This window comes from Meleagris gallopavo, chromosome Z (assembly GCF_905368555.1).
Source record: "Meleagris gallopavo chromosome Z, MGAL_WU_HG_1.1, whole genome shotgun sequence".
NCBI classification, from domain to species: Eukaryota; Metazoa; Chordata; class Aves; order Galliformes; family Phasianidae; genus Meleagris; species Meleagris gallopavo.
The window spans coordinates 40254093-40279640 of NC_139435.1; the positions used below are offsets into that span (position 1 = coordinate 40254093).

Consider the following 25548-nt stretch of genomic DNA (forward strand, 5'->3'; position numbering starts at 1 on the left):
TGTGTTGATACCAAGGAAGATATTTTTTTTCCCCCAGAGAATGTGCAACAAGATAAAAGTGATATTTTCTTTGCAGTCCTAATCATGTAAAATCTTAATCATGTTCTGTCTTGCAAATCCTCTGTGACTTCATTTGCAAGACCCATAAGTGAGAACTTGTAGAGCTTCTCTTTGAAACTATTACAAATTAGTAATCTTCAGACTGTTTTGTGGCTGTAGTTGAGCTCTCTAATCCAGAAGTAAAAATGAGTTTTCTGGGTGTACTTTGCATGCGTATGCTTCTAGTTGTAACTGCCTTTGTTATCAGTAAGGATGGAAGTTCTGAAACTATGACAGAGGCCAATGAGGAAAAGCCACCTGGAGATGTAAGCTCCTGTAGATGGCACATCCTAGCAAAAAGGCGTACCATCCTGTCAATGAAAGTAAAGCAGAACAGCAGTAGCTTTGCCAAGGAAGAACTAAATGCTGAACTGAAAAACTGAAGAACAACTGTAAGGACAAATCTGTAAGAGACAATAACCTGCTTTTAACATCTGCCCACCTTCTAAGATGGTTCTGCTTGTCTCTTCCATTGTGTGGGGTTTTCAGGCCAGATAACAGTTAGTGCTAACCCATCTGTGACCCCAGATGGAGGAGAAGGAGAAGGGAAATGAAATGAAGAAAGGGAAGGGAAAAGAAATGAAGTTCTTTTTTTTTCAGTGTAAAGGAAAAGTTCTCTTTTCCCTGTTTTTTTTGTTTTTTTTTTTTGATAAATAATGGGAAAATCTGACCAAAGGTCAAGGATGGTTCCTTTTCTTATTTGTTTACCTTTCTTGATGTCGTTGTATCTTTTCTGGGTCCTCTTCAGGAATAACCCAAACTCTTTATTTTAAAATGTAATTACACTGTGCTTGACAGCCACTTGAGGTGAAGAGCATACAGGTGGCATACATAAAACTATAAGCATGAGAAGCCAAGCGGCCTCAAAGCCTTGACTGTATGCAATTCAGCTGATGAGTGAAACTTCCACCAAGGGAAAAGTTTATCTCAGCTATTCCAAAGAAATCAAAACGTGGGTGTGCCTAAGATTCAGCTTTCCTCGTGGAAAGCCATACATTATCATGCATCCTGATAGAATTCTGACAAGAGCTCTAGAGCTGGACAAAAATTTCTAGAAAAAGTGTAAATAGTAATGTTTAAAAGCGATATATAAAATACTGAATTTTGTTGTGCTCCTGTGATATCTCCTCTGTTGTTTTCATTTCCTTCCTTGCACAATTAGCTGCAACAGAGCATTCTTACTCATCTAAGATGGCAAGATCAGGTGCTGTGATAGCTTTCAGTAAAATAATTCAGAAAAGGTGGTAATTACATCTGTATTAATGAGTAACTGTCCCCTTTGATGGGACAGAATTTGGGATTGTGAGCCAAACATATAGTTTACTCTTGCACTGGACTGAAAGCTGGATTTGGTTTTCACATTTCTTTTTCAGAGGCCAAAAGTAAAACCTTTCTATTCTCCCTCACATTAAGATACTTAATGATTTTCTTTTCTTTTTAAAATAAGAAGAGAAAAGTAAAGCAGTGAAGCATACAGAAAAATGAGGCAATCTCCTTTGAATTGCACCTTTAAGCTCACTTAGTCAAAGCTCGAATGTGGCTCAGCCCTTGAAAGTTTCTTTCAGGTCCTGCTTCTCAGACTGGCATCTTGGGATGCTTTTCAGATTATGCTGGTTTCTGAAAAAAAAAAGAGGTAGAAAAGATTTAATGCTTTGAAGATTATATGTTTATTTGCACTTCTCCCATGCAAACATCTGTTGTACAAGATATGCTCCATGGTACTTTCCTATCCTTTGCTGAGTTCTTCTCTTCCTGTGGCTCAAAAGATCCATAAAGTTTAGTGTTGTGCTGAGGGAAAGGATTTCCTGGCCTGAGCTAAGAGAATGGTGGTGGTGAGATCATTCTCTCCAGCTAATTTAATATGTAAGGCAGACGATTTGCCACAATAAAATAATACTAGCAGACATTTTATATTGTAACTCCTGCACAGGAGCTTAAGTTTTGTTATCAGTAACTTTTGGGAGAAGTGCACTGAGATTGGCATTTACAAATTAAGTGCATGTGCATCTGCAATGGCAGAGTTTGATCAGAAATGCAGCATTGTTTTCTGCTTAGAGCTGATTCGCAGTACTGTGCTGAAAAGCTGTTAATAAGCAGGAAGCAGCATACAGAGAAAAAAAACAAAGTGAATAATACCTACTGTCTGTTTTGAACGTACTCTGACAAATTCAGTTATTCTGACATATCCCAATTGTTTCAGCACATAACTTGTCAAATATGTATTTAACACATATTTTAATGTTGAAATAAAAAAATAATGCCAGGGTACTGAGGCTTGAGGGCCTTGCATACCTTAGTTCTTGTAAGGTAAAACTCATGCCTGGAGAAGTTGTCAATTTCATTATTCTTGTTTTTGTTAAGGGTGAATTTAGCTCATAAGGCTCATGTATCTAAAACCATGATAGCATTGTTATTATAATTTACTATTAAGTATTTTTTATTTGGTTATAAGGATAAAATTGAATATGCCAATCTATCTCTCTGTAGGATACTGAGAAGATTTTGACTAAATAAGAAGTTTCTCTTGACTCAGAAAGTCAGGAAACACATGAATTTCACCCAGTGAAATGCCATGATAGCAGAATGATTTTATAGTGCACAAGAGCTGTGGTGCCCCAGGCCCTTTGGGAAGGACTGCTACCTGGACACCATTCCAGGAGCTGCAACGTTGTGTCATAAAGAGGAACTTAATTCCCAGTCAAAACAATGGAAACACTGGGATTCAAAGTAGAAAGCCTGTGAGGATTTAAGCTGTAAACAAAGCCACTCAAAGGGTAGGCTACAGCAATCACAGATTTATTGGGTTTATCATCAGATATATTTCCTTAGAGTTAGGAAATTCCTGGAGATTATACCATTCTAGTGAGTGCTTTGCTGCTTATAAGTGTCTCCAACTCTTCTTCCAAGGAAGACCACAGCCCATGGAAATGCCTCCATCAGCTTGTCCATTAAATAACTGAAAGACTGGGAAAATCACTGATAGCTTTGCAAACTGTTTCAGAGGCCATATTTGCAATGGTAAAGTGAAAAGATTTGAGTTTCCTTGACTTAGTAGTTCCTCTGTGGATTGTTGATGTTCTGTTTTCTATGTCCTGTACTGACGTTAGACTACATAAAAGCAGGTTTTCTGTTGGCTTATTTTAATCTCATTAAAGAGATTATTTGTGTCTCAAGTGTGGACTATATACATGTAAACTAACTGCTTGCTTGTTTGTACTTTCAAGAACTGGATATTGATCTTGCATGAGGATTTGTTGCTGCCATATGGTAGTAATTTAGCAGCAGCAACACACAAAACTGTAAATAGAATGGTGAGTAATAAATGTTGTATGGGTTAAGCACACCAAATAATCAGAAATATATTCTCAGTACTGAGCTTATTTCTACATACAAGCAGTTGTGACAGGCGAGTTGTTATTTTATCTTATTTTATTTTATTTTATTTTATTTTATTTTATTTTATGAAGTTGGTGGTTATTACTGCCATTTTATTATCATGTTAGAGAGTAGATATCTCAGTGTGCCAAAATTTCTACTCTCCCAATAGCACACAGGGCTGTAGTGCTGCAGTTGCTGCAGAATCCGAAGGTCATTGGGCTAGACTTGCTGTCTGCTGTCTGTAGTGATTTTGTTTCTTCCTGCTATATGATTCTCTCTGAAATTCCACCCTGCCTTTTATGTGAATGACAAATGCTATACAAATTCGGTATACAATCTGAGCAATTACTCAGCCATTTACACTTTTTTTTTTTTTCCTAGCAGTATCTTAGAAAGAACTGAGTTGTAGTGCTTGCAAGAGAAATGATGGGAGTAAATAATGAAGAAACTTTGCAAAATGTCTTTCTATGACAACTCATGTCACATCACAGATCTGTTCTGCTGCTACCTTTTTCTCATGCAATTGTAAATATGTCTATAATATTACCTTGTCTGATTGTCTGACATTTTGAAGATCCTTTTCCTCTTCTCTAGACAATTTGTACAAAAAAAAAAAACATTATCAGTATGTTCCACATATGTATCACTAATGAAATTTTAACAGTATCCTGGAAAAGATGCTTAGCAAGTGACTTAGGTGGGCATGTAACACTATGGAATCTTCTAGTGTTGGTAGTTAATTGAGCAGGGAGGATGGAGCCTGGTTGCTATGGCTCTTACTGTCCATCATGCAGTGAATTCCCGATGTGGTTCCTCCATAACTATAGAGATCTCTCTTCTGCTCAGTTGTTTTCATAAGGTATGTGAAACTATATCTGAAACCAGCACTTGTGATACTACAGCTGAGCAAGGTGTTCACACTGTGCTCACGTTCATTCATGTATGTCACAAAGCTTTATAATTTTTGCATTTTTTAGGAAACATAGACTTAAAAGGACTAGTATGATTTTTGATGTACAAAAGGTGATGATTTTAAGCTTGCATCATCATACTCATAAAGTGATACAAGAATGTGAATTCCAGATAAAAAGAAAAAACAAAACAAAACAAAAAAACTGGAAATATCTATATTTTTAAAGGGTATTGAAAATTATTCCACAGAAGAGCCATAAAAATGACTGGCAAACTAGAAAAAATGCTTACCTGAGAGGGGCTTCCATTTCTTTGCCTTACCAATAGCAAGAATAGTACTGATATTTTGTAAAGTCTCCTGAAACTCAAGGGAGGTAGATACAAGCCAGACAAGCTAAAAATTAAGAGAAAAAAGGAAGGTCTGCATTTTTATTAGCAATTAAAATTATTACACATTTGGGCAAGTGAATAGCTCAGGCATCCTAATAAAGACTGGCACATCTCCTTTCAGAAGGTATTTTCCTGCCAAGAACAAGTCATTTAAATCAGTGGTATGCTCCATGCTGTGCAGAAGGTCAGTTTAGGTTGTGTAATGGTCATGTGTAGTTGCAAAGTGTTCAGACCTATGCACTGTAACCAAGCGAAAAACATTTTTACTCTATGTCACTGTGTTATGTCCTCCTGTCTGTGTCTGAAATCAGCCATATCCAGCTCAGTGAATTCAACGTGGTGAGATTATTCTGAGCTGCCCATGTAGCTTGCATCCTCTCCAGAATGTGCTGTGATCCTCTCTGTTCAACCTCACCATCAGAGATTGGTTGCCTGGGGACTGAAATCTCATGCCTGCAGATAGTATTTGCAGGATAAGGCCTCAATGCATCATTTACAACGTGACATGCAGTTTATTAGTGTCTGAGATACTGTAAGTCCAATTCTTCCTGTCGAAGGCCTCTGGGACTTTGAGAAGAAAACTCTATTCTGCAGTTTTCTTTCTTGCCAGCCCATTCTCCACAGTCATCCAGGAAAGCCTGCTGCTTCTTTGGGCAAGGCTTTATAGACATTACTTAACTCTGTAGCCTCTTTTCAGCATTTACCCTTGTTTAGTTTGCATAGTCTCACTTTATGTTTTAGGTTTCATTTTTCTCTTAAGTGTTTCAACTTGACTTAGCTCTTAGCTTAATGTAACATATTTTTTTATAGTAATCAAACAAGATCTTTTGAACGAGGAATGACATGGTTTTAAAAGCACAAATGGCTGCTCAAGTGCAATCACCATCTAGAGTGAAAAAGAGGAAAATACATAACCACCCTTTGAGTATTTGTGTATCTTTGCCTCTGAGAAAATGTTCTGAGACCACTTCTTTGGTAATTCAGTTATGTCACATCTTTGGCCAAAATCTATGCTGTTTCTTCAATATAAATCCAGGATAATCCTTGGTTTTCAGTGGAAATGATTGGCTTTATCTTAATATTAACTGAAAGCAGATTTTAACGTGCATTTTTCAGTGTATCTCCTGGAATTTCATCTTACTGAATAAAGTGTTATAATGGCTATGGCTCTGAGTGTGCTAAATGGATTTTTCCCTTCGTTTATATTTTTATCACATCATATATGTTTGATTTACTTACATTGTTCTTGGATTTAATCTGTGCCCATTTAGTCACATTTACTGTCATTTTTCATTTGTTTAGTAACTTGGTTCAGCTCAGAAAGGTAACAGGGGTTGATAGAGCGTGACAAGTTGTAAATATACTCTGAGCAAAGCTCTTCTGTGACTTGCAGTGTTTTGTTTTTGACAGTTTGGTATGGGACAGGTTGTTTATTCAAATGCTTGGTTTATGTCAGAGCATTTAGCAGCTGCAAGTATACATATATATAGGGAAATACTTTATATGTTTCTTATTTATTTTTACAGTTCTTCCAGGAACTTGACAAAAGTCTTCTTACTTCTAGGGCAGTAGTGGTGTTTGGTGTTCAAAGTGGGGAGGACCTGAGCAGTATCTAGAAAGTCAGATGTGGTCATTACCAAGTTTCTGGTAGCTGCAAAGAGAATGAAATGAAAGATCCCCCTCCCCTCTGCAGACACAGGGTTTTGCTGCTGATGTCAGTAGAGCAGAATTTCAGTTCTGTGCTGCTATCAAAGCTGATGGGCCTTAGACAGTTTGAGGTGATGACAGTGGTAGTACGGAACTGAGTATCTTGGCTGCATGGTCTTGCATAGCCTCCCAGCTGCCACCATCTCCATCTGAATAGGCTTAGTCTGATGGGATCAGGGCCCTCTCACAGCAGCCAGGAGCTGGCATGGCTGTCCAAGCACCTTGTGCTCCCCAGGCAAGAATAGGGGTACCAAGGAAGAGCCAAGCAGTTTGCTTTTGCATTTTACAAGGCCTTGGGTGTCCTCCACAGCTCAAGGTGCAGGATGTAGGAGTTTCTCTCTGTGGGACTGTGGATCCACTCTCCAAATGCTGTCAACGTTGGTGGGAATGGTATGTGACCTTTCTTCTTGCTGCTGGTATTAGCAGCATTCCATTTTCCATTTTCTAGTAATGGGGCAGTGTAGTTTCTGAGTTAATGGTAACTTGGTTTGGAAAAGGCATGTGGCCAAGCAGAGGGTCAGGAGGTTAGCTACATATGAATACATCCCACATTGTTGACACAAGGGTCAGCCCTTGTCTCTGCTGTTAAGTGGTTAATGGGAGATTTGTACATTGGCAGAGGGTGGCTTGATGCCTTTGCAGTGCTACTTACTCCACTGCATCTAGTATTTAAGTTGCAAATAGGCTCTGTCCAAGCAAGGTTGAATTTCATTTTTTGCAAAAGCAGCTAAGTGTGCTTAGATTGAATGTGTCAGTAAATTCTAGCTGTTTTGTACGATTTCAGCAACAAAAGCAGTCCACTGTGTTTAGTAGACCAGTTAAACTGACCTTGCGGATGCTTTATTTAGGTGAAATATTGCGAATTGATAGTGCATTGTACAAAATTTGGTAGTCTTTTAAATATTAAATCTTCTAATGGAAGCCTGCATTGGAAGGAGATTGTGAAATGAGATGAACAAAAGTGCTCAAGGACTTTAATGTCTGAATCAATTGCCTCTGGGCAGCATTCCATTAAAGCTCTGTTCATGACACTGACTAAAACCTTTGTCCATCATCTATTTCTCTTACTTTAGAGCAATGCTGTAGTTCACATTTGTGAGAATGGAATGTATCTTAAAGTAACTATGGTATAGCACACAGAGAGAAAGGAGATGAAAAGGTGTGCGCAGAGAGTAAGTTGGATTTAGTTTTGGGCACGTTTTGTTTCCATGGGTTAGGTTAATTTAAGAACTTTTTCTTCCAAACATTTTTGACTCTGGATGAGACAGTTCAGCTATTGTTAGAGGTACAGCACTGGAAGAGATATGAGAAAGGTGTCTTATGTTTCCTGATTTCATGTTTTTAAAAAACAAACAAGAAAATATCACAACAGCATTGGCTGTTCAGTATGGCATAGATGGCAGTCTTCAAAACCCAGTGATATGTAAGCTCTTCCCAGGTGATTCTCAACATCTTCTTACTATCTTAAATGCACTACTTTCCAAATATAAGTATATTTAAATCAGCCTTTTTTGGTAAGGCATTAATAAATCATAAATTGGCACAATTATTCTTTCCACTGCATGCAGTGTGTTCTACAGGCAGACCTTTATCTATCTGTAAGCATGTGCCCTTAGCCTTGCAGCTCATTTTGTCTTCTGTTTTGTCTTCTCTTTGCAGTTGTTCAGCACATCAAGCGCCACAATATTGTTCTTAAAAGAGAACTGGGAGAAGGAGCCTTTGGAAAAGTGTTTCTGGCAGAATGTTACAACCTCTGTCCTGAACAGGACAAGATCTTGGTAGCAGTGAAGGTAGAGTCTAGGATTTCCATCATTAATTCATGGTTGCATGTTTTATTTGTAAATGATCGTATTTGCCTTTTCTGTAGCCCAGTACAACTCCTCTGATATATGTGTGAGGGTTCACAAGGCTAATGGAGTGTTAAGAGAATGTGATACTTGATCTTTCTGTGGATTATAAAATAAAAGCTGAATTTCATAAGAAAAAGGGGAAAAACAGATGGTGTCATAAAAGGGCAAAATCTTTTATGATTTATTTAAAATATGATTAGTGAAAAATAATGCCTGGGTTATTAAAAATACACGAGTTACATTTCTGTGTCTAACAAAATAATCTGTAGCCATCTGAGTGGATAGGTTAGGTGTACAACTGCCAGTCAAAGGTGATCTTTTTTCATGTTTATGTGATTATTTTAATCAGTCACTGAAATTATCTGTGGGCAATTGCCATTAATATAACTACTAGGAATATTACTACAAAATTGTTGGTAATTTTTTCATGTACTGTTGAGTACATGAAAAAAACTTCCTGTATGGAAATCTAGAAATTGTGATATTTCAGACCTGGAGGAATAACTCTTAATTTTATATCTTCAGTCAGTCTTTCCAAAATGTAGTCCAAGAAGAGAGACTTCCAGTATAGTCTCAGGGTTTGGACATCAGACTGGCTTTACTGTACCAAAACCTTTTAGTCCCCCAGAGTGGAAAGACTAAGAGTCAGTCATCATCCTCAGCTACACTAGCAAACAGTACCAGTGAAACTACACTCAGAGTTTTCAGTATCCCTGGCAACAATCTCCTATCTCCATCTGTTGTTCAGCTGAAAGCTGAACAAGATGTTCAACATTTTGAGGTATCTCATTAAATGCAGGGTGAATACATATTTAGAATTAGATTTGTGCTTAGAAATCAGAAGACAATCTTTCCTGAACAGCCATGATTAGGCAACCATGTGTACATTCTGGATGAAACCATACAGTAAAAGAAACCAAGAACATCATCTTTTTCTAAATGGAAACAAGACACGGGATTTGGCAGTGAGAACATGAAAAGATGATGGATTTGTAGGCCATTTTCTTGCTCCATCAAAAATAGCAGGTTTTTCTGCTTTGCCAAATTTACAAGGTTTTTGATAGTTTAGTCACGTTGAGGAGAAATGTGAGTCATGTGAGAAGTGAGGTCCTGAGGGGAGAAAATATGAGACAGAAGAAGACAAATCTGGAAATGAATGAATTTTCTATTGTACTTTTGGTGAAACTAGAGTGAAATTTTCCTCTTCTCTATCACTTTGGGGAAGTTCTTGATAGCAAAATAATAGTTTTCCTATTCGCTTGCTCCCTTTGAATGTCGTGAACAAATGGAGCCTAACACTTCCACTGTTAAATGCTGTTCTGCATCTCTCTGATGCACTTTCTCAGTATAATATGCAAGAGTATTCAGCCTTTAAAGGGGAAGTGTCCCCATGGATTTAGATGACAAGTCTATCAGTTTTCTGCATTACTATTATTATTATTATTATTGCTTTTTTCTTTTTTGGATAAATCCATTCTTTCTAGCATCAAAAAGGATTGCACAGGTAACCATGCAGAGAATAACCTTTGTGGACAGATTATTCTCACTTAATGGTTCTTACGTTGGCTCTTAGTATGAGACTCTAATCACTGTCTTAAAAGGAAATTTTTTTGCAAACTCTCTGAGTGGATTGATCTCCACATAACTTAGAGTTTGATCTTCTGATGCTTTCTGAGTTGATAGAGATGGAATATTATCACACATAGAGAGCTAGGCAGAGAACTATGTCCAGGCTCCACCATTTGGCACAGGGTTTGGTATTAAAAATGTGTAATTTTTGACCTTAGAGGAGCAGGTCTGAAAACTAGCAGCCAAGGGTAGCTTCTCCTGGCAAACAGTAAGGCTTTAGAGAGCTTCAACCCCCTGCAAACTACAGCAAAATTGTCTCCATGAAGTAGATTCCATGAACCTTGTAGGAGCATATGTTTGGTGATAAGGGAGGAAGAGCCAAGGGACTCAGGCAGGTAGAAAGCACATCCTCACCCATGTGTGGTTGGTCCCTGCCAACACTGCTGTTCTTGACTGCTGACTGCCATGCAACTGTATGGCTTTATGCAAGTACATAAAACATTGGCCTGAACATCTTCACATCTGAGCCAACTTGCATCCTTTTCCTCATCAGCAGGCTGGTATCTGAGACGTTGATGGTGCTGAAGCAAATTGCTTGGGAGTTAAGAGTTCCAGAGATATCTGGGAAGATACAGAAGCAGGCTTAGCATAAGTAACCCCAAATGCTTGATCTTCTGCTATTTGGAAAAGGAGTAAGATAGCCTGGGGAACAATTTTAAATTAAAAGGGGAGAGATTCAAGTTAGATGTTAAGAGGAAATTTTTTACTCAGAAGGTGGTGAGGCAGCGGCACAGGCTGCCTAGAGAAACTGTGGATGTCCCGTCCTTGCAGGTGTTTAAAACTAGGTTGGCTGGGGTCCTGGGCAGCCTGATCTAATGTGTGGCAACCCTGCCCAGGGCAGGGTATTGGAATAGGACGGGCTTTCATATCCTTTCCAACTTAAGCCATTCTGTGATGGAGCACCTACCCTAGGAGGACAGGCTGAGAGAGATGGGACTGTTCAGCCTGGAAAAGAGAAGGCTCTGGGGAGACCTGATAGGGGCCTTTCAGTATCTAAAGGGGTGTATAAAAAAAAAAAAAAAGACTCCTTAGTAGGGTCTGCTATGACAGGACAAGGGGAAATGGTTTCCATCTAAAAGAGAGGAGATTTAGATTGCATATAAGGAAGAAATTTTTTACAATGAGGGTGGTGAGGCACTGGAACAAGCTGCCCGGAGATGTAGTGAGTGGTCCATCCTTGGAGACATTCAAGGACAGGCTGGACAGAGCTCTAGCCAACCTGGTCTAGCTGTAGGTGTCCTTATTCATTGCAAGGGAGTTGGACTAGATGGGCTTTAAGGTCCCTTCCAACTCAAAAGGGTCTATGATTCTATGATTCTTTTAAGTGCTTACTTGTGAAGAAAATCTGTGAACGCAGAGCTTCATCACAGGACAAGCTGGGCATAGCATTAGCCTCACTCCCCAGGTATGCTTTCAAATCAAACCAGCATACCATTTACTGCAGACATTTTTAGAAAACAGAAGATGTCAAAAAGAATCATAGAATCATGGAATCATAGAACAACAGAGTTGCTCTGGTTGGAAAAGACCTTAAAGATCATCAAGTCCAAGTGCAACCTGACTATATTATCCTAACTCTAATTACCCACCATAAAATCATGTCCCTGAGCACCACATCCAACTGTTTTTAGACACACTTAGGGATGGTGATTCAACCACCTCATTCGCGAGCATATTGTAGTGCTTAACAATCCTTTCTGTAAAGAAATTTTTCCTGATATCCAACCTAAACCTCCCCTGGTGCAACTTGAGGCCATTTCCCCCTCATCCTGTCACCTATCACCACTGAGAAAAGACCAACCCTGCTCTCACTGTAAGCACCTTTCAGGTATTTGTAGAGAGTAATAAAGTCTCTCAGCCTCCTCTTCCCCAAACTCAACAGCCCCAGTTCCTTCAGTCGCTCCTCATAGGGCACATTCTCCAAGCCCTTCAACAGCCTTGTTGCCCTTCTGTGGACCTGTTCCAGCACCTCAATGTACTTTCTGTATTGAGGTGCCCAGAACTGAACTCAGTACTCATGGTGGGGCCTCACCAGAGCTGAGTACAGGGGCAGGACGACTTCCCTAGTCTTGCTCACCACACCATTCCTGATACAAACAATTGGCCTTCTTGACCACCTGGGCACATTGCTGGCTCATATTCAGTCCACCGCTACACCAAGGTCCCTTTCTGTCAGGCAGCTTTCCAACCAATCATCCCCAAGCCTGTAGGGTTACCTGGGATTGTTGAGACTAAAATGCAGGACTCGATACTTGGCCGTATTGAAAGTCATACAGTCCATCTTGGTCCATTGATCCAGTCTATCCAGAAAAGTTATCATTTCACTGTTGTCCAATTTTGCTATGCCATAGTGATTGTTCAAGCTCTGGATACTGTCTACTCCTAGGGTTGGTTTACCAGACATGGTTTTGCCCTTGTTTAAGCTGATCGGGGCTGAAGGTAAGGATGGCCTGCAGGGCACATTTTTCAGCAGCCTCTTGATACCCTAGGAGTGGTGTTAGTGTGAGCCAGGTGTCCACACTTCTCCCCTGACCTTGGCATGGATGCAGCTCTGTGGTGTCAGGGTAGATTGAGGAGCTGGTGGTTTGTGCTTGTTGCACTCAACAGGTCTGCAGGAACCATTTTCTACATGGAAGTCTGGGCAAGGACACTTTCCTGCACTAGCCAGTTGCCCAGCAGAGCATACCACTCTTCCTTAGCTGCTGGTCCAGCAGCCTGATGATTGGAAAAGTACTTGTGATTGTATCTCTTTCGCCGCTCAGGATAAATTCCCATTGACTGCTAAGAGTACTTTGCATGCAGAGCTTTGGCTTACTTGTCAGTAATGGTACTAATGAATATGTCTTTGTTTCTGCCTTGTACTCTTAGGGTTTTATTTTGGTTTGATTTTTTTCCCTTACACTGTGAACAAGCTCAACACATTCCACAGTGTAATTTCCATATAAATGTTCCTTGCCTATTAATTGTTTCACTTTCCGGTCTCCTCCTAGCCTTTGTCATCTGTCTCTCATGTATTGTGTCTATTCTGTGTGCTGCATGAGATAATTAAAAGGAAATGAGAGGACCTGCAGTGGAAGGTAACAGAACGTCAGGTTGCCCCTTGGTAGTAGAAATCCTGTCTGAGTCTTACCAGGGCTTTAGACCTTTCTGTATTTTTCTGTTTGACAGAAAATGTGTAATTGCCATGGCAACTGCTCTATCATATGATAATTTTGCTGTTTCTCTGAGATAAAAAGAGTCTTCTGAAATATACAATATGCCATCCTCACAGGACAGAGCTGTCAGCATTTTTACTGTCTTTCCATGGAAAGAGTATGCGGGAAACAGTATGAGCCTGTGCTTCTCTATATAATTTTTTTCCCAACATAGCTATTATTTAAAAATGTTTTTAATATGAATTGTTTTTTTCTTTCTTGCTGGGAAGAAATCTAGTCCAACACATAATTATATCGCATTATACATGAAACTACCATAGGAGATTCAATTGACAACAGAATTATTCTCAGTGATTTTATCATAATTTGGACTGTGTGTTGATGCCTGCATCATATTGAGGCACCATCCAAGAGCTTGGAACAATTGAAAGACATTTCAGTTTCATTCCTCATTTAATCTGTATGTGATTTTGTGGTGATTATATTTGAGGAGCAAACTTGATATCCATCTTAGATGATACAGCTGTTTATGCTAATATGTCATAGGTTGTGAAGGTATGGTGATCTAAAACCTTGCATCATTATTAGTAAAATTTGTGGAAGAAGGGTTCTATGCCTGAAGAGAGATTAAACTGATAAATGAATCCCTCGGGGAAGTGTCATTTGTGGCACGGCAGGCTTCTGTTGCCCCTGGGATCCCCAAAGCCTAAAATTCACAGGGAATAGCCCTTGAATCTGACAAATGTCCAGTCAGTTTCCCTTTCACCTTGTCACCTTAGTTGTCCTATTTTGAGATCTATGGTTGCTATTTCAGAAGTAAAGCAAGGGTTTTCTAACAGTCATATTTTAGTCCCTAGTCCCTCATATGCATGCATGCATATGTTTAATACTGAAAGAATGGACTGAATTGTATCTACTAAAGAAAAACTGTGAGAAAAAAAAAAAGTGAATATAAATAGCAAGAAACTGAGATTATTGGCATAATGACTGCACAGAATCGACTTAATCTATATCTGTTCTGACTTGCATGGTTTGGTTCACGTTATCTTTATGAATTCGAAGTAAAATACAACGTGGCTGGATAACAGCGAAAACTATCATAACTTAAGGTAATGCTGTTAGTTTTGTCTTGCCTTCCTTTGTTTAAAGTGTGCATGTAGTAAAAGTATAGAGGTTCAGAGTCCAGCCTTCAGTTATTGTGAATAATAGATTATGAACATTAGTAACCTGCTAATGTTCTCATACCGTTTTTAAAATATTGTTTGAAATGATATAGTACAATCCCTGAAGGTAGAGCACAGTAGAGGTTTATTGTCAACTATGGTTATTCCTAACTTAATTGGTACCAGAATTTCCTTTTATTTTCATGCATGAAAGTGTTTCCATGCTAGAAGAGATCTGAAACTGCTTATGTGCAGCAGGTAAATTATCATTATTTCATTATACAAAGTTTACGGTACTATTTGAACCAGCATTGATATATGTCATTCAAAATGAAAATATGCAGGATTTTGGAGTTCTATAAATAAAAGGGCGAAAAGTAAAAATGGACACTGCAGGACTCTTTTTTGTTCCTACTTACTCTCTATCAGTTTGAAATTGACCTTCAGTTACTTATACATATGGTTAATCTTAGTCATGCAAATACATTCACTTAATTTCAGAGGTCTTTGGATATATGATCTGATCTCCCTTCTACAAATCTGTCTAATATATAGCCTAATATATAGCACACACAGGGATCAACATCAATAGCAACAATGCCATTGATACATAAAAAGTGCATCTACATTCCTACTAAGTATTTTATGCAAGCAAAGCTTTATTGGGAGGAACTTAAACTAGACGCAAATACCAACAAGATACTGGGATTTTGCCTGACTAAATGCTAAAGGATATGAATCAGCTGGGTACTGGTGTATTTTTTTTTATAAGGCTTTTTTTTTTCTGTATTTGGAAAAACAAGACTGTGAGTATCCATATATCTTCTTACAAACAGCGTTGTTTGGGATTACATGGGGCAGAGGAACAAAAATTGTACTGTACTGCTTTTATTTAAATGCATGAAGACGTCACATCTGCATTTTGAAAATGTTACTAAGAATATAACTCCTCTATCCTTTACACAGCAGTGTCCTTATCTAACCTTACAATGCCATCCCACATGTTCACTACTTTCTGTGAATGCCTCCTTCTTTACATTCTCATTTTCTCCACTAGACTTTGAAGGATGCCAGTGACAATGCCCGCAAGGACTTCCACCGTGAGGCAGAGCTGCTTACTAACCTGCAACATGAGCACATCGTCAAGTTCTATGGTGTCTGTGTCGAGGGTGATCCACTCATCATGGTCTTTGAGTATATGAAGCATGGAGATCTGAACAAATTCCTCAGGTAAATTCATCAAATATTTACCAGCCAGAATTGGGCAGTGAAGGAAGCTACTGGTATTTAATGCCAATTTAACTCTCGTGAAAAATTCAAACACCAAAAAGTGCAAATCTGTGTAACAGTCATTATGTGTACTGTGATATGGAGCTCATTGTTTCCTGGCACATTTGGAAATGCCTCAGCTTAATGCTAAGCCTAAAACTTTCCACCAAATGAATTGAAACCAAGCAAGATTGTTTCCAGTGTATTTCAGTGTATTCTAAAATGTTTGGTTATAAGGCTCATGGTAGGAACTGTTTTCTGGTAGCATTTTGAAAGATCCCACTTAACACCTATCACTAACTGTAGGCATCTAAAAGCTTCAGAAACATATCCTCTTTTCTCTTCCCTCCTTTCATTGTTTTGATATGAGTGTCATTAGTCTGTGGCAAGAAAACTGTGAGCCATGAAAACTTCAGTGCAGTGTAAAATGCTAAATCTTGGCCTCTGGAGTACAGCTTTGTTTCATAAAGCTGTTGAAGAATGTACATGATAGATTAAAATTTGGCAGTAAAGAAGTCATAGATATGTAGATGATACCTAAGGTTCAGAATAATAAGTAACTCATCAATGAGCTTTGAACACTGGCCTTGTGTATGTGCCATTTCCACCAGTGTGTATTCACTAACATAAAAATAAGAAGTTAAGAGACAGCTTGTGCTCCTAAATAAAAACATTTGCATAAGGGACTGTTCTTTCAAGGTCTTCTATATCATTGCCATCACAGAGTATCAAAAAATGTTTCACTGTACTGAGATCTCTTGTGGTAGAGGCTCCACAATTTTGGAAAGATGTCCCTTTAATGCATGCTATTGACAAAGCAGTAAAACAATCAAACTAATGCCCCTTTAAATGGTTCAGGTTTTTTGTCTTACTGAAGTTGCTAATGACTGCTTGTGTCACCATTTTTTTAGCCTTTCTGAAGTGAGTTTGCTGTCCTTCTAATCTTCTATGAACAAATAGCCACAGTGTGTAAAAGCAAATGAGATTAACTAGCATTCTCCCTTACTGGAAGGGCTGCTGGGGCTGGCAGAGAGACCAGATCTTGAACTGGGGATGCAGAGCAAATACTACTTTTCCCAGACTGATTGCCTCTTTGGCAAAGGATTGAAGTATACTGTGAGAGCAGTGTTGGTGCATTTACATCTGCCTGTTTGGACCTCTGAAGTGGATAAGAAGACTGAAGTTTCCAAGGATGCCAGTCCAGTACTTTTTCAAAGCACTGAATTTCCATTAGAGGAAGTCAGATTTGCTGCTGATTCATTGTCATTAGAAGAAATATTTATTCTTTGATTTTTCCTGTTGACCTTTTCTTAACTCCTAACTGTCTTAGAATTGTTGTACAGAAAGGTAGTTTAACAGTCAATATATTTCCTCCATTAGGTCTTCACTCCTTTTTTTTTTTTTTTTTTAATTATTAATCAGCCCTGGTCTTTAGAACATAAAATGATTATGCTGGGACAAGCTGTTTAACCTAAGCAATTTGTCATTCCTTTCACATCTGAGGCAGCTTGTGCTGCAGATGAGAGGTGAGCACTACGCGGGCTGTAACAGCCTGTATTTCTTACCCTGCAGCGCCACCAAAGGCTGATGGGAAAAATGAATCTGAAATGTAACCCAAATTAGCTCTGCTGTCTGTGTGCAGCCAAAGACTGTTTCAGATCTAGGTCCACTCGAAGTCATTCCTGCCCAGTGCTTGTTCTGGGCAGTGGACACTAATGTGGATCCAAGGAATGTTATTGGCTGCTGCAGACACTGAGGAGCACCTCATTTACAGACCACGTCACAAGTGAAAGAAAAATAGACGGAATGTTAAAAATAATCCAAAAGTTTCATTACATACAGACCAAGGAAGTGAGCGAAAAATGTAGAGCTCTCTAATTTAGTGATCTGGAGCTTCATATCTGAGAGCAGTCATTAAAAAAAATCATTTCAATTAAAGGGTACAATGCTTTTTGATAAAAATTTTCTCTGGGTATTTGTAGGAGCCTTCGTGTCTTCCAGTTTATTTCCCTTACTCAAACCAATTCAGTGGCTATGTACACCCTGTGGCAAAGAAAGTGATGTTAAGTTCTTTACCTGGTATCAGATGCAATGCCAGCCATGCTGCATACCTTCTTTTTACGTACCTTCTTTCTTTCTCACATCTGTCACTCTGCTCTTGAAGTTCTTCCCTTGGGGCAATTTTAATAACGCATTTCTAATAGGTAATGTCAGATTTTATCTCATAGGTTTTGATTAATTTGCAACTCTTTTCCAAACTCCCATGCCCTTCCTTTAGGGATAAATTAAGGACTCACCTTTATTGATTAGAAAGGTGGTTCTCTGAAACTCTCCTTTGGAGGAAGGAAAGCCTTCTGAGAGAAAGTTAAAACTGGTTGTAGAATATTTTTCCAAAATAGCTGGGGTGATCTCTTGGAAAGAGTAGTCTGCAGGAATAGAATTAAAGGGTTTCTGAAAACCCAGAAGGGAAGAATGGATGGAAAGTGTTGTTTAGAACATTATAAATTGCATTAAATGAGGTATGTTTGACTCATTAACTGGCTGGGGATTGGTTAGTGATGCTTATAGTGTGTACAGGAATGCTGATAACTATTTCTTAAAGTTACAAGGATGTAACATGAGTTGTTGTTTGAGACGGGGGTTGTTGCTGTGAACCAATCTGCCTCATGAACAATATATATACCTGTTGTATAATTCTCTTCAAATCACCTGTCTTTCACATAGTGGTAGAAAACAGTAAGTGAAAAAAGCTAAGAGACAAATTCTTGCTATCTTACCAATAAACAGTTTTTATTCTTTTACTTGAGTAAGTCACTTCTCTGGTTATAGGATCACTAATGCCATTCACCTCTACATCTCAGAAGTGGCCTGTCACTAAATCAGCTTGTATTTTTTTGCAGGGCACATGGTCCAGATGCAGTACTGATGGCAGAAGGCAACCGACCAGCTGAGCTGACACAGTCCCAGATGCTTCATATTGCCCAGCAGATTGCAGCTGGTATGGTTTACCTGGCGTCACAGCATTTTGTGCATCGGGATCTTGCTACCCGGAATTGCCTGGTTGGTGAGAACCTACTGGTGAAGATTGGGGATTTTGGGATGTCTAGAGATGTGTACAGCACAGACTACTACAGGGTAAGTGAACTGCTGTGAGTGCTAGCAACTGAGGTCCTGTCAACTTACCCTAGTGATGTACTTACTATATGGCAAGTTGTGTAGTTGTCAGCATTTGCTGTTTGCTTCCACGTGTGGAATAGAGGCTATCTATGGCCAAGCTGTTAGTTTCTGAATGCTGGACTTGTATCCTTTAAGATAAGCTACCATGTATCTTTAAATACATGCTCTATATCTGTTTCTCACAGCACTTGTTATCAGTGAATTCTTAGATAAAATGAAGGTCTCCTCCTTATCCACTCTAATTGTGCTGGTGTCCATAAAAGGACGATGCTACCTCTGTGCCGTTGTTTGTGGGATGCCTGAAAGGAGATTGCCTTGATGCTTGACAGGGCAGAGGAAGGTAGACACAAGAAGTGTTTGTTGAGTGTTGTTTTACCTAACAGCTGAGGAATGTCTTCTGTGTTCTTTATTTCTTCTTTCAAAAGGCAAACATAGTAATTAGTAAACATACAAACCAGATTTATCTTATATTTTGTTATTTTGGAAACTTGGCACCTCAAGCTACTTGGTGTACATAAAGCAAGCATGATTTCATTTCAGGACATGGAAAAATATACAGAATTGTAATCAGTGGCTCTATTTGTTTTTCCAAGGACACCAGTGAGCACCAAAGGCTAGGCTTTCTTGATTTGCATTTGAAGAGTGAACTGCATTTGCTATGACTGAGGACATGTCTCTGTTCTGTATTTGAGCAAGGCTGGATTCACTTACCATCTTCATCATTACACTTAAGAATGAATGCTCAAGCTTAGCAGTAACACTTTGTAAAAGCCTTGACAGATAAAGGCAGCATTTTTGAGTGATAAATGTTTAAATGTTTTGCTTTGTTTTGAATTCTGGGAAAAAAAAAAAAAAAAAAAAAGAGAGAGAGAGAGAAAGAGAAATTAGCTCTTGCCACAGAAAAACTACATGCAGAAAAGGATAGAAGATAGGTAATCATCTGTGCTTCCTTAAGGCAGCTAAGGTTTGCACAAGCATGTGATAGTGTACTGAGTTTCTTAACTGCTCATACCTCTGTTAATCCTTGAGTCCTACACACAAGCACTCAAACAAAGCTTCTACTCAGTGGAGCTGAAGTTTACAACAAGAGCAGGATTTTGTCCTGCCTGAGCCATGACTTGGAGAAGTTCTAGGTAACCTGGAAGTCATTGAGTGCCTTTCAAAGCACCTCATTTTTCCAATGCTTCATTTTCAGAATCACACTCTTTATTCTCTCTCCCTTGTTACTTTGTCAATGTTCTGAGGCCAAGGGAAGACCATTGTTGTCCAGGAAGAAAGAAAGAAGAAACAGGAGGGTGTGTGATGAGGGTGCTATAATGGATGTGAGATGTTCTAAGTAAGACAGTTCATTAAGGAAAGAAAACAAAATTGCAAAGAGGTGCTAGTAAAAAGACACAAATGTGGCTGAAGGGAGGATGACATAGATAAATGTCAGAGGGGGTGAATGAAAATATAGATTTGTATAGTCATTTGTTTGGCACAGTAAGAAAACCAAGAAGGACCATTTTCCCATCACCTCACTTTTAGTTAGTGTGGAGGAGAGGCAGACCCACAGCCTACTTTGCCATTTTATTTTGCACTGATAAAAGCTGGAAGACATAGCTGAGCCTTTGAGGTTCTGAACAGCCTTATATGAGCTAGTCAGAAGCTGAATGATGACTTTTCAGATTGTTGCCTGGAGAATTAATCTGTGATGGACCTAAGAAATGCAACTATCAGTGATGACAGTGGGATTGCACTGACCAAATATACCTAATTGTTTATATCAAGTCTGTTCTAATTGTTCACACTTAATCATATACACAGAAGCAATTCTTCCCCAACCTTGAGTGATCCATCTAATGCTTACTGAAAGATTTTATACAACTCCAAAAGCTCCATAAGAAATGGTTTGGTGTTTGTGTATATTAATGCACTGGAATCAGTTTACTGGGATCCTACCAACCTTGTCAGGATGCTGGATTTTCCCAAGATGCTTATTTATAGTTTGCCTTTGTAAGATAAGGATGGTCACTAGTACTTCTTCATCATTAGATTGTTAATGACACTCTACACTGAATAAACTCAGTTGTAAAAAGACACTTCAGGGACAAGAGCAAGAGAAGTAATCCTTGGGCTGGGAATGTGTATGATGTGCAGTGCTAGTTGCACAAGTTTTCTTTTACCTCCTCTCTTCCTTTTTTCCCTTTTATTTTTCATCAGATAGGAATCTTGAGGGTGAAGGGAGCTCTGATATATGTGCTAACATTCAATGAAACAGCAGTAGTTTTCAGAAGTCAGACCAGATGAGCATGGGTACTTGAAGAAATTGCAGTGACCTTTTCCTCTCCCACAGTGCCATCCACTCCAGGTCAAACTAATCTAACTGGCAAATAATTAGTTTTATCTGGGTGACAAACAGCTCTAGTGACGCTGCTGCACTGTAGTCCTTGTATCACAGTGCACTGTTTCATGGCATTGTTTACTTGCTGATTTTAGGTCTGGTGCTTTGATTTGTTTCGTTGATGTCTGTTTTTTGTTGTTTGGACATGTAACCACCACAAGTCAAATTTTCCTTTCTTTCTCTCTGACACCCAAATAACGTGACTCATCAGCAGCTTTTGTGGCTTAAAGTGCCGACACAGAAACATGGGAAAGGACATTTTGCTAGTAAGTTTTCTTGAACTCTGAGAGAGTACTTCAGGACCTTTTCAGGCATACAGGCCAAGTTTGCAGACACTGCTTAGTATTTAGTCTTAAAATATTTTGTTTGTTTGTTTTTTGTTTTTTAACGAAAGCAAAAAAGGGAAACTCATCTCACATCAGTTCTTGGAAAAACTTAGCAGAGATGTGCTTTAAATACCCAGCCTGTTTAGCCAGCTACAAGCTTGAGCCAAGATTTTGCATGAAACTGTGATCTCACAGAACTAAGCAAGAGTTTTGCCATTAACTTCATTAGGATCAGAATTTTGCCCCTCCACATTGTTTTATCTTTCCAGTGCAGATTAGAAACTCTGATCCTCATTTAGATTTATGGAGTTAAGTTGTGTATAATCCCTATCTAGCTGTTGTATAACTAACTTGTCTTTATGCAACAGTCCAAGAAGCAGCTGAGAAAATAAGGACTCCATGCCTCCACTTTTCAAACCACACATGGATATGTTGGAAGCCAGGGACTATTAGCAAGGTTTCCACCTTTGTTTAGGCCTAACTTGTCCAAAAGGCATGGGGAAGATTAGACGTCTCATTTTAGTTACTTCAACTTCTAGCATGGATGAGGCAGAAAAACCCGAGAGACTGTGTTTCAGTATGAATTCCAGTGACCCGCTGTCTGTTTAATATCTTCAGCATATCTTATACCATGTTTGTTGTTGCCCTTTTGCTATTTAAAAAGAGGGAAGCATATAGATTTGTTAGAGTCAGCACAAGTTACTGAGTCAAAGCCTTCCACTCTTACAGAAAGCTATACAGTAGGTGTTAAGAGCAAGAGAAGCCACAGGAACATCAGACTTCCCTAAACCATGTGGAAAATTCCAAAACTCACTAATGCTTTTAGCACCAAATCTCATGAAAATTCCAATCTGCCAAAGCAAAAGAGTAAGATATATCAAGGTTATCAGTAGTGTGCTAGGCCTGGAAATAGAAACTTTTTTGACAAATATTTCTGATGTCCTACAAAGTTGGTCATACCTGACACATAACAGATGGTGACACCAATCTGTTTGTCTGCCTCAGTGAGAATTACCTTCTTTCAAGTAAGCTGTATGATGGTATGAGTGGTCAAGCCAGCTGCACCCACCTGACTTTACTGGGATTGTGTGATGTCCCTTGGAGCACATCTGATCCAATATGCTGTTTTTGTACATCCTCTGTCCTCAGTGCCTCAGGGCAGTATGGAAATAGAGTTTAAGAGAGACAAAAAATGCAAAAAGGGGCAAAACAAAAATGTAGGAGACCAATGCAAATCCTGAAGAATTTAGTTAAATATGTTAAATATGATGCAGCCTGCAGAACATTGATAAGCTTTTTTTTAGATGGCTCTCAGATTTATTAACAGCAACAGTCTTGTGTCTTTGAAGTTTGAGCTTTTGACTCCTGGAACACTCTTGTCCTGTTATACAGCACTTCCCATTAATTTTCTGAAGGTTGATGTTGAAAATAAGCAGGATTGCTGCCAAGGCCTTCACTGGAGGGCTGTTCCACAACCTCATCCTCCTAATATTTGCAAATTTTCTTCTTAATCAATAACCTAGATTAACTCATGATCACTATGCACCCACTTGATCACATAATTCTCCAATAGCGAAAATTCTTCTCCTTTCCTAGCTTTAACATCTCAATTGTATTTAGATGAAGTAATCCTGTTCTGTCCCAGACTGTCTTGGAAGGTTGAACAATGCATACTGTCAGGAGAAAACATTCCTCATTTTACTTCTTCAAGAAGCTTCCTCCTGCATCTTTTAGCATGTGAAAATGTCTTTTTCTGGCTCAGACATCATAGAACTATGAGTGTTATTTTCCAAGTGAGGTTTTGCCTGTTCTTGGATCAGAGGAATTTCCCTGTCTCTAATGAAAACGCACTATATGGTACATCCTAAATTCACATAGCCTGTGTCTTATTGGCACACAGTCACTGTATTGTCAAACAGTGCTCTGGGCCACTCTTATGTTCTATGGCTTCCAAATGAAGAACATCCTCTTTTCTGAGGTTTTTGGTTTCTGTCCCTAAGTGAGTGACTTTACAGTTCATGCTGGCACATTTTGTTCCTCTGGTGGTTAAGAAAGACTGCTGTCTCTTATTTATTTTTAGATTCTTTGGGGGCTGCTTTTTATTTAATTCTTTTAAAATTAAAATTCAGGTCTTTTCTAATTTGGTGTTGAGTAAAGAACTAGAGAAACAGAATCACGGGACCAAAAAATAAACTGCTGAGGGAGTGAGAAGGATTTGTAAGTAAATTTTCTAGATGATTGTGGCTCTATTTCTTAATATTTTATTTCTTGATCACTTCTATTTAATGTCAAATGAATATTTTGGAAAAGGAAATCTGTTCTAAACATAGAGATCACATGCACTTTTAGTTAAGATGTGAGAAGTTACTATGTTTCTTAGCCTCCCAGGAAGACTTCCAAAAAACCTAAAAATTACACAATTTGGTATTCTAAACTGACTTTAAACATACCCGGCTTCCAGACCTTCTATCTACACAGAAAGGTCAAAAACTCTCTTTATATAACTTCTTGGCCCTGGGAGTATTACAGCCCCTGGCAAGTAAGTACAATTCTGATCTCTGCTGTCACTCAGTCAGTCACTGAAGCCAGTAAAGTAACATTAGTATTAGAGTACTGAAATTGTGAGAAGCATCTTGCCTTCTAGGCACAGTCCTTCCTTCACATGTGAGCCTAATGCTTAATATTGTGAAATGCTGTATTTCTGGCAACTGCATAATATATTTTTCTGGTGACTCTATATATGAAACATTTGCAAAAAGATAATGCTAGTAAAAGAATCACCAGAATGTTTTCACTTAAGCTATTTGCAGTTCCAAATGACTACTTACAAAGAGAATTAATGCATGACATCAAGCAACTAAAAAAAGAAAAGGCTGGTTCATCATTATTTGGGCTATAACTAGCCAGGCAAGCACCACCATACAAATGTTTACAGTGAAGAAGAAGTGTTTGTCTATTCTGGAAGGACAGCAACAGCAAACACCTGCAGGTCTCAGCTGTCACTACAGAGCTGACTACCTGCGTGTAGGAGTTTGAAGGAGGCTGCACTAAAGAAAACAAGAAAGAGTTACCGAGAAGTCAAGCAGCTTGTCAAGGCATCCTCGTAGGTGTGTGTATTGAATTGTCACTGTTTGAAGGCACAGTTTGAAGGCTTTTTATTAGCTGCTATTTTTGCATCCATTGCTCAAACGGAAATTATCTGCTTCCCTACATGGACTTTTCAGCTTTCCTCCTCCGTCAGAGGCTCATTGCATCATGTGTAGTGCTGGGGAGGACAGAGGGTTCCAGTAGTCCTCGAGGACGTGCACAGATGATTTCATGCCACTAGAAACAATAAAGGAAATAATGGGCCAGCTACAGAGACGTAAATCTGAACTAGTTCCCTTCAAGTCAGTGCAGTAACTTTAATTTAGACTAAAATAACTGCAAGCAGACTTGTGCATAAAAGTCACCACTATGTTTGCATTTAGAAGTTTGTATACACCAGGATGTCTCAATGCTAAGGTGTTAGCAAGATGGCAAGGCCTACTGCTCACTGTCCATACCAAATTATTATTTTTTGCATGCAGGAAGCATGCTCTTTACTGAGCTTGCTTTTACACATCCCTGACTGTTGGTGCTCCTCCTTAAGTGGGAGTTTCCTGACCCATACAGTTCTGCAGAGATGCCAAATTCAGCTTTGGTTCTATGCAAGTGTAGTTCCCTTGTGGTTTTTGTTTGTTTGTTTGTGTGTTTGTTTGTTTGTTGTTGTTAATTTTTTTCTCGTCATAATAGATGCAATCACTTCCCATTAGAGTTTTCTCTCTTCACACAAGGTTCATTGATCATGCTTATAGTCCTGTATCTATCTGTTTTCACTGACGCTACAAGAGTGTCTAGGAAAGTTTTCCACACCAGCGCTAGGAGAAGGGGCATCAGATATCCAGCACATGTAGTTTGGTGCATTTAACAGCAAGTTCTTACTAAGCTTCATCTTGCAGCATTAATGGTAAAATATAGAAAGTGAGGTTTTTAACTAGGAAGCTGTAGCATATTTTTATTTTGCCATATTTAAGACCCCTTTCACATGAAATGCACAACTGGGAAACCTCCACTGCTCATGGGGCACAC

General features: G+C 38.9%; 1 protein-coding gene across 8 annotated transcripts in view; it reads left to right on the top strand.

Annotated features, from left to right (window-relative positions):
* Window positions 1-25548, top strand: part of NTRK2 (neurotrophic receptor tyrosine kinase 2) — a 204810-nt gene that overhangs the window by 140436 nt on the left and 38826 nt on the right. For all 8 annotated transcript variants that reach the window (XR_014880318.1, XR_014880319.1, XR_014880320.1 and 5 more), the window contains 3 exons: window positions 8146-8276; window positions 15341-15513; window positions 18453-18687. Coding sequence is in view for 5 of the 8 variants with exons in the window: in XM_085212798.1 (XP_085068924.1) it covers window positions 8146-8276; window positions 15341-15513; window positions 18453-18687 (539 nt within the window). In the remaining 3 variants the exon portion in view is untranslated. The remainder of the gene's footprint in view (window positions 1-8145; window positions 8277-15340; window positions 15514-18452; window positions 18688-25548) is intronic.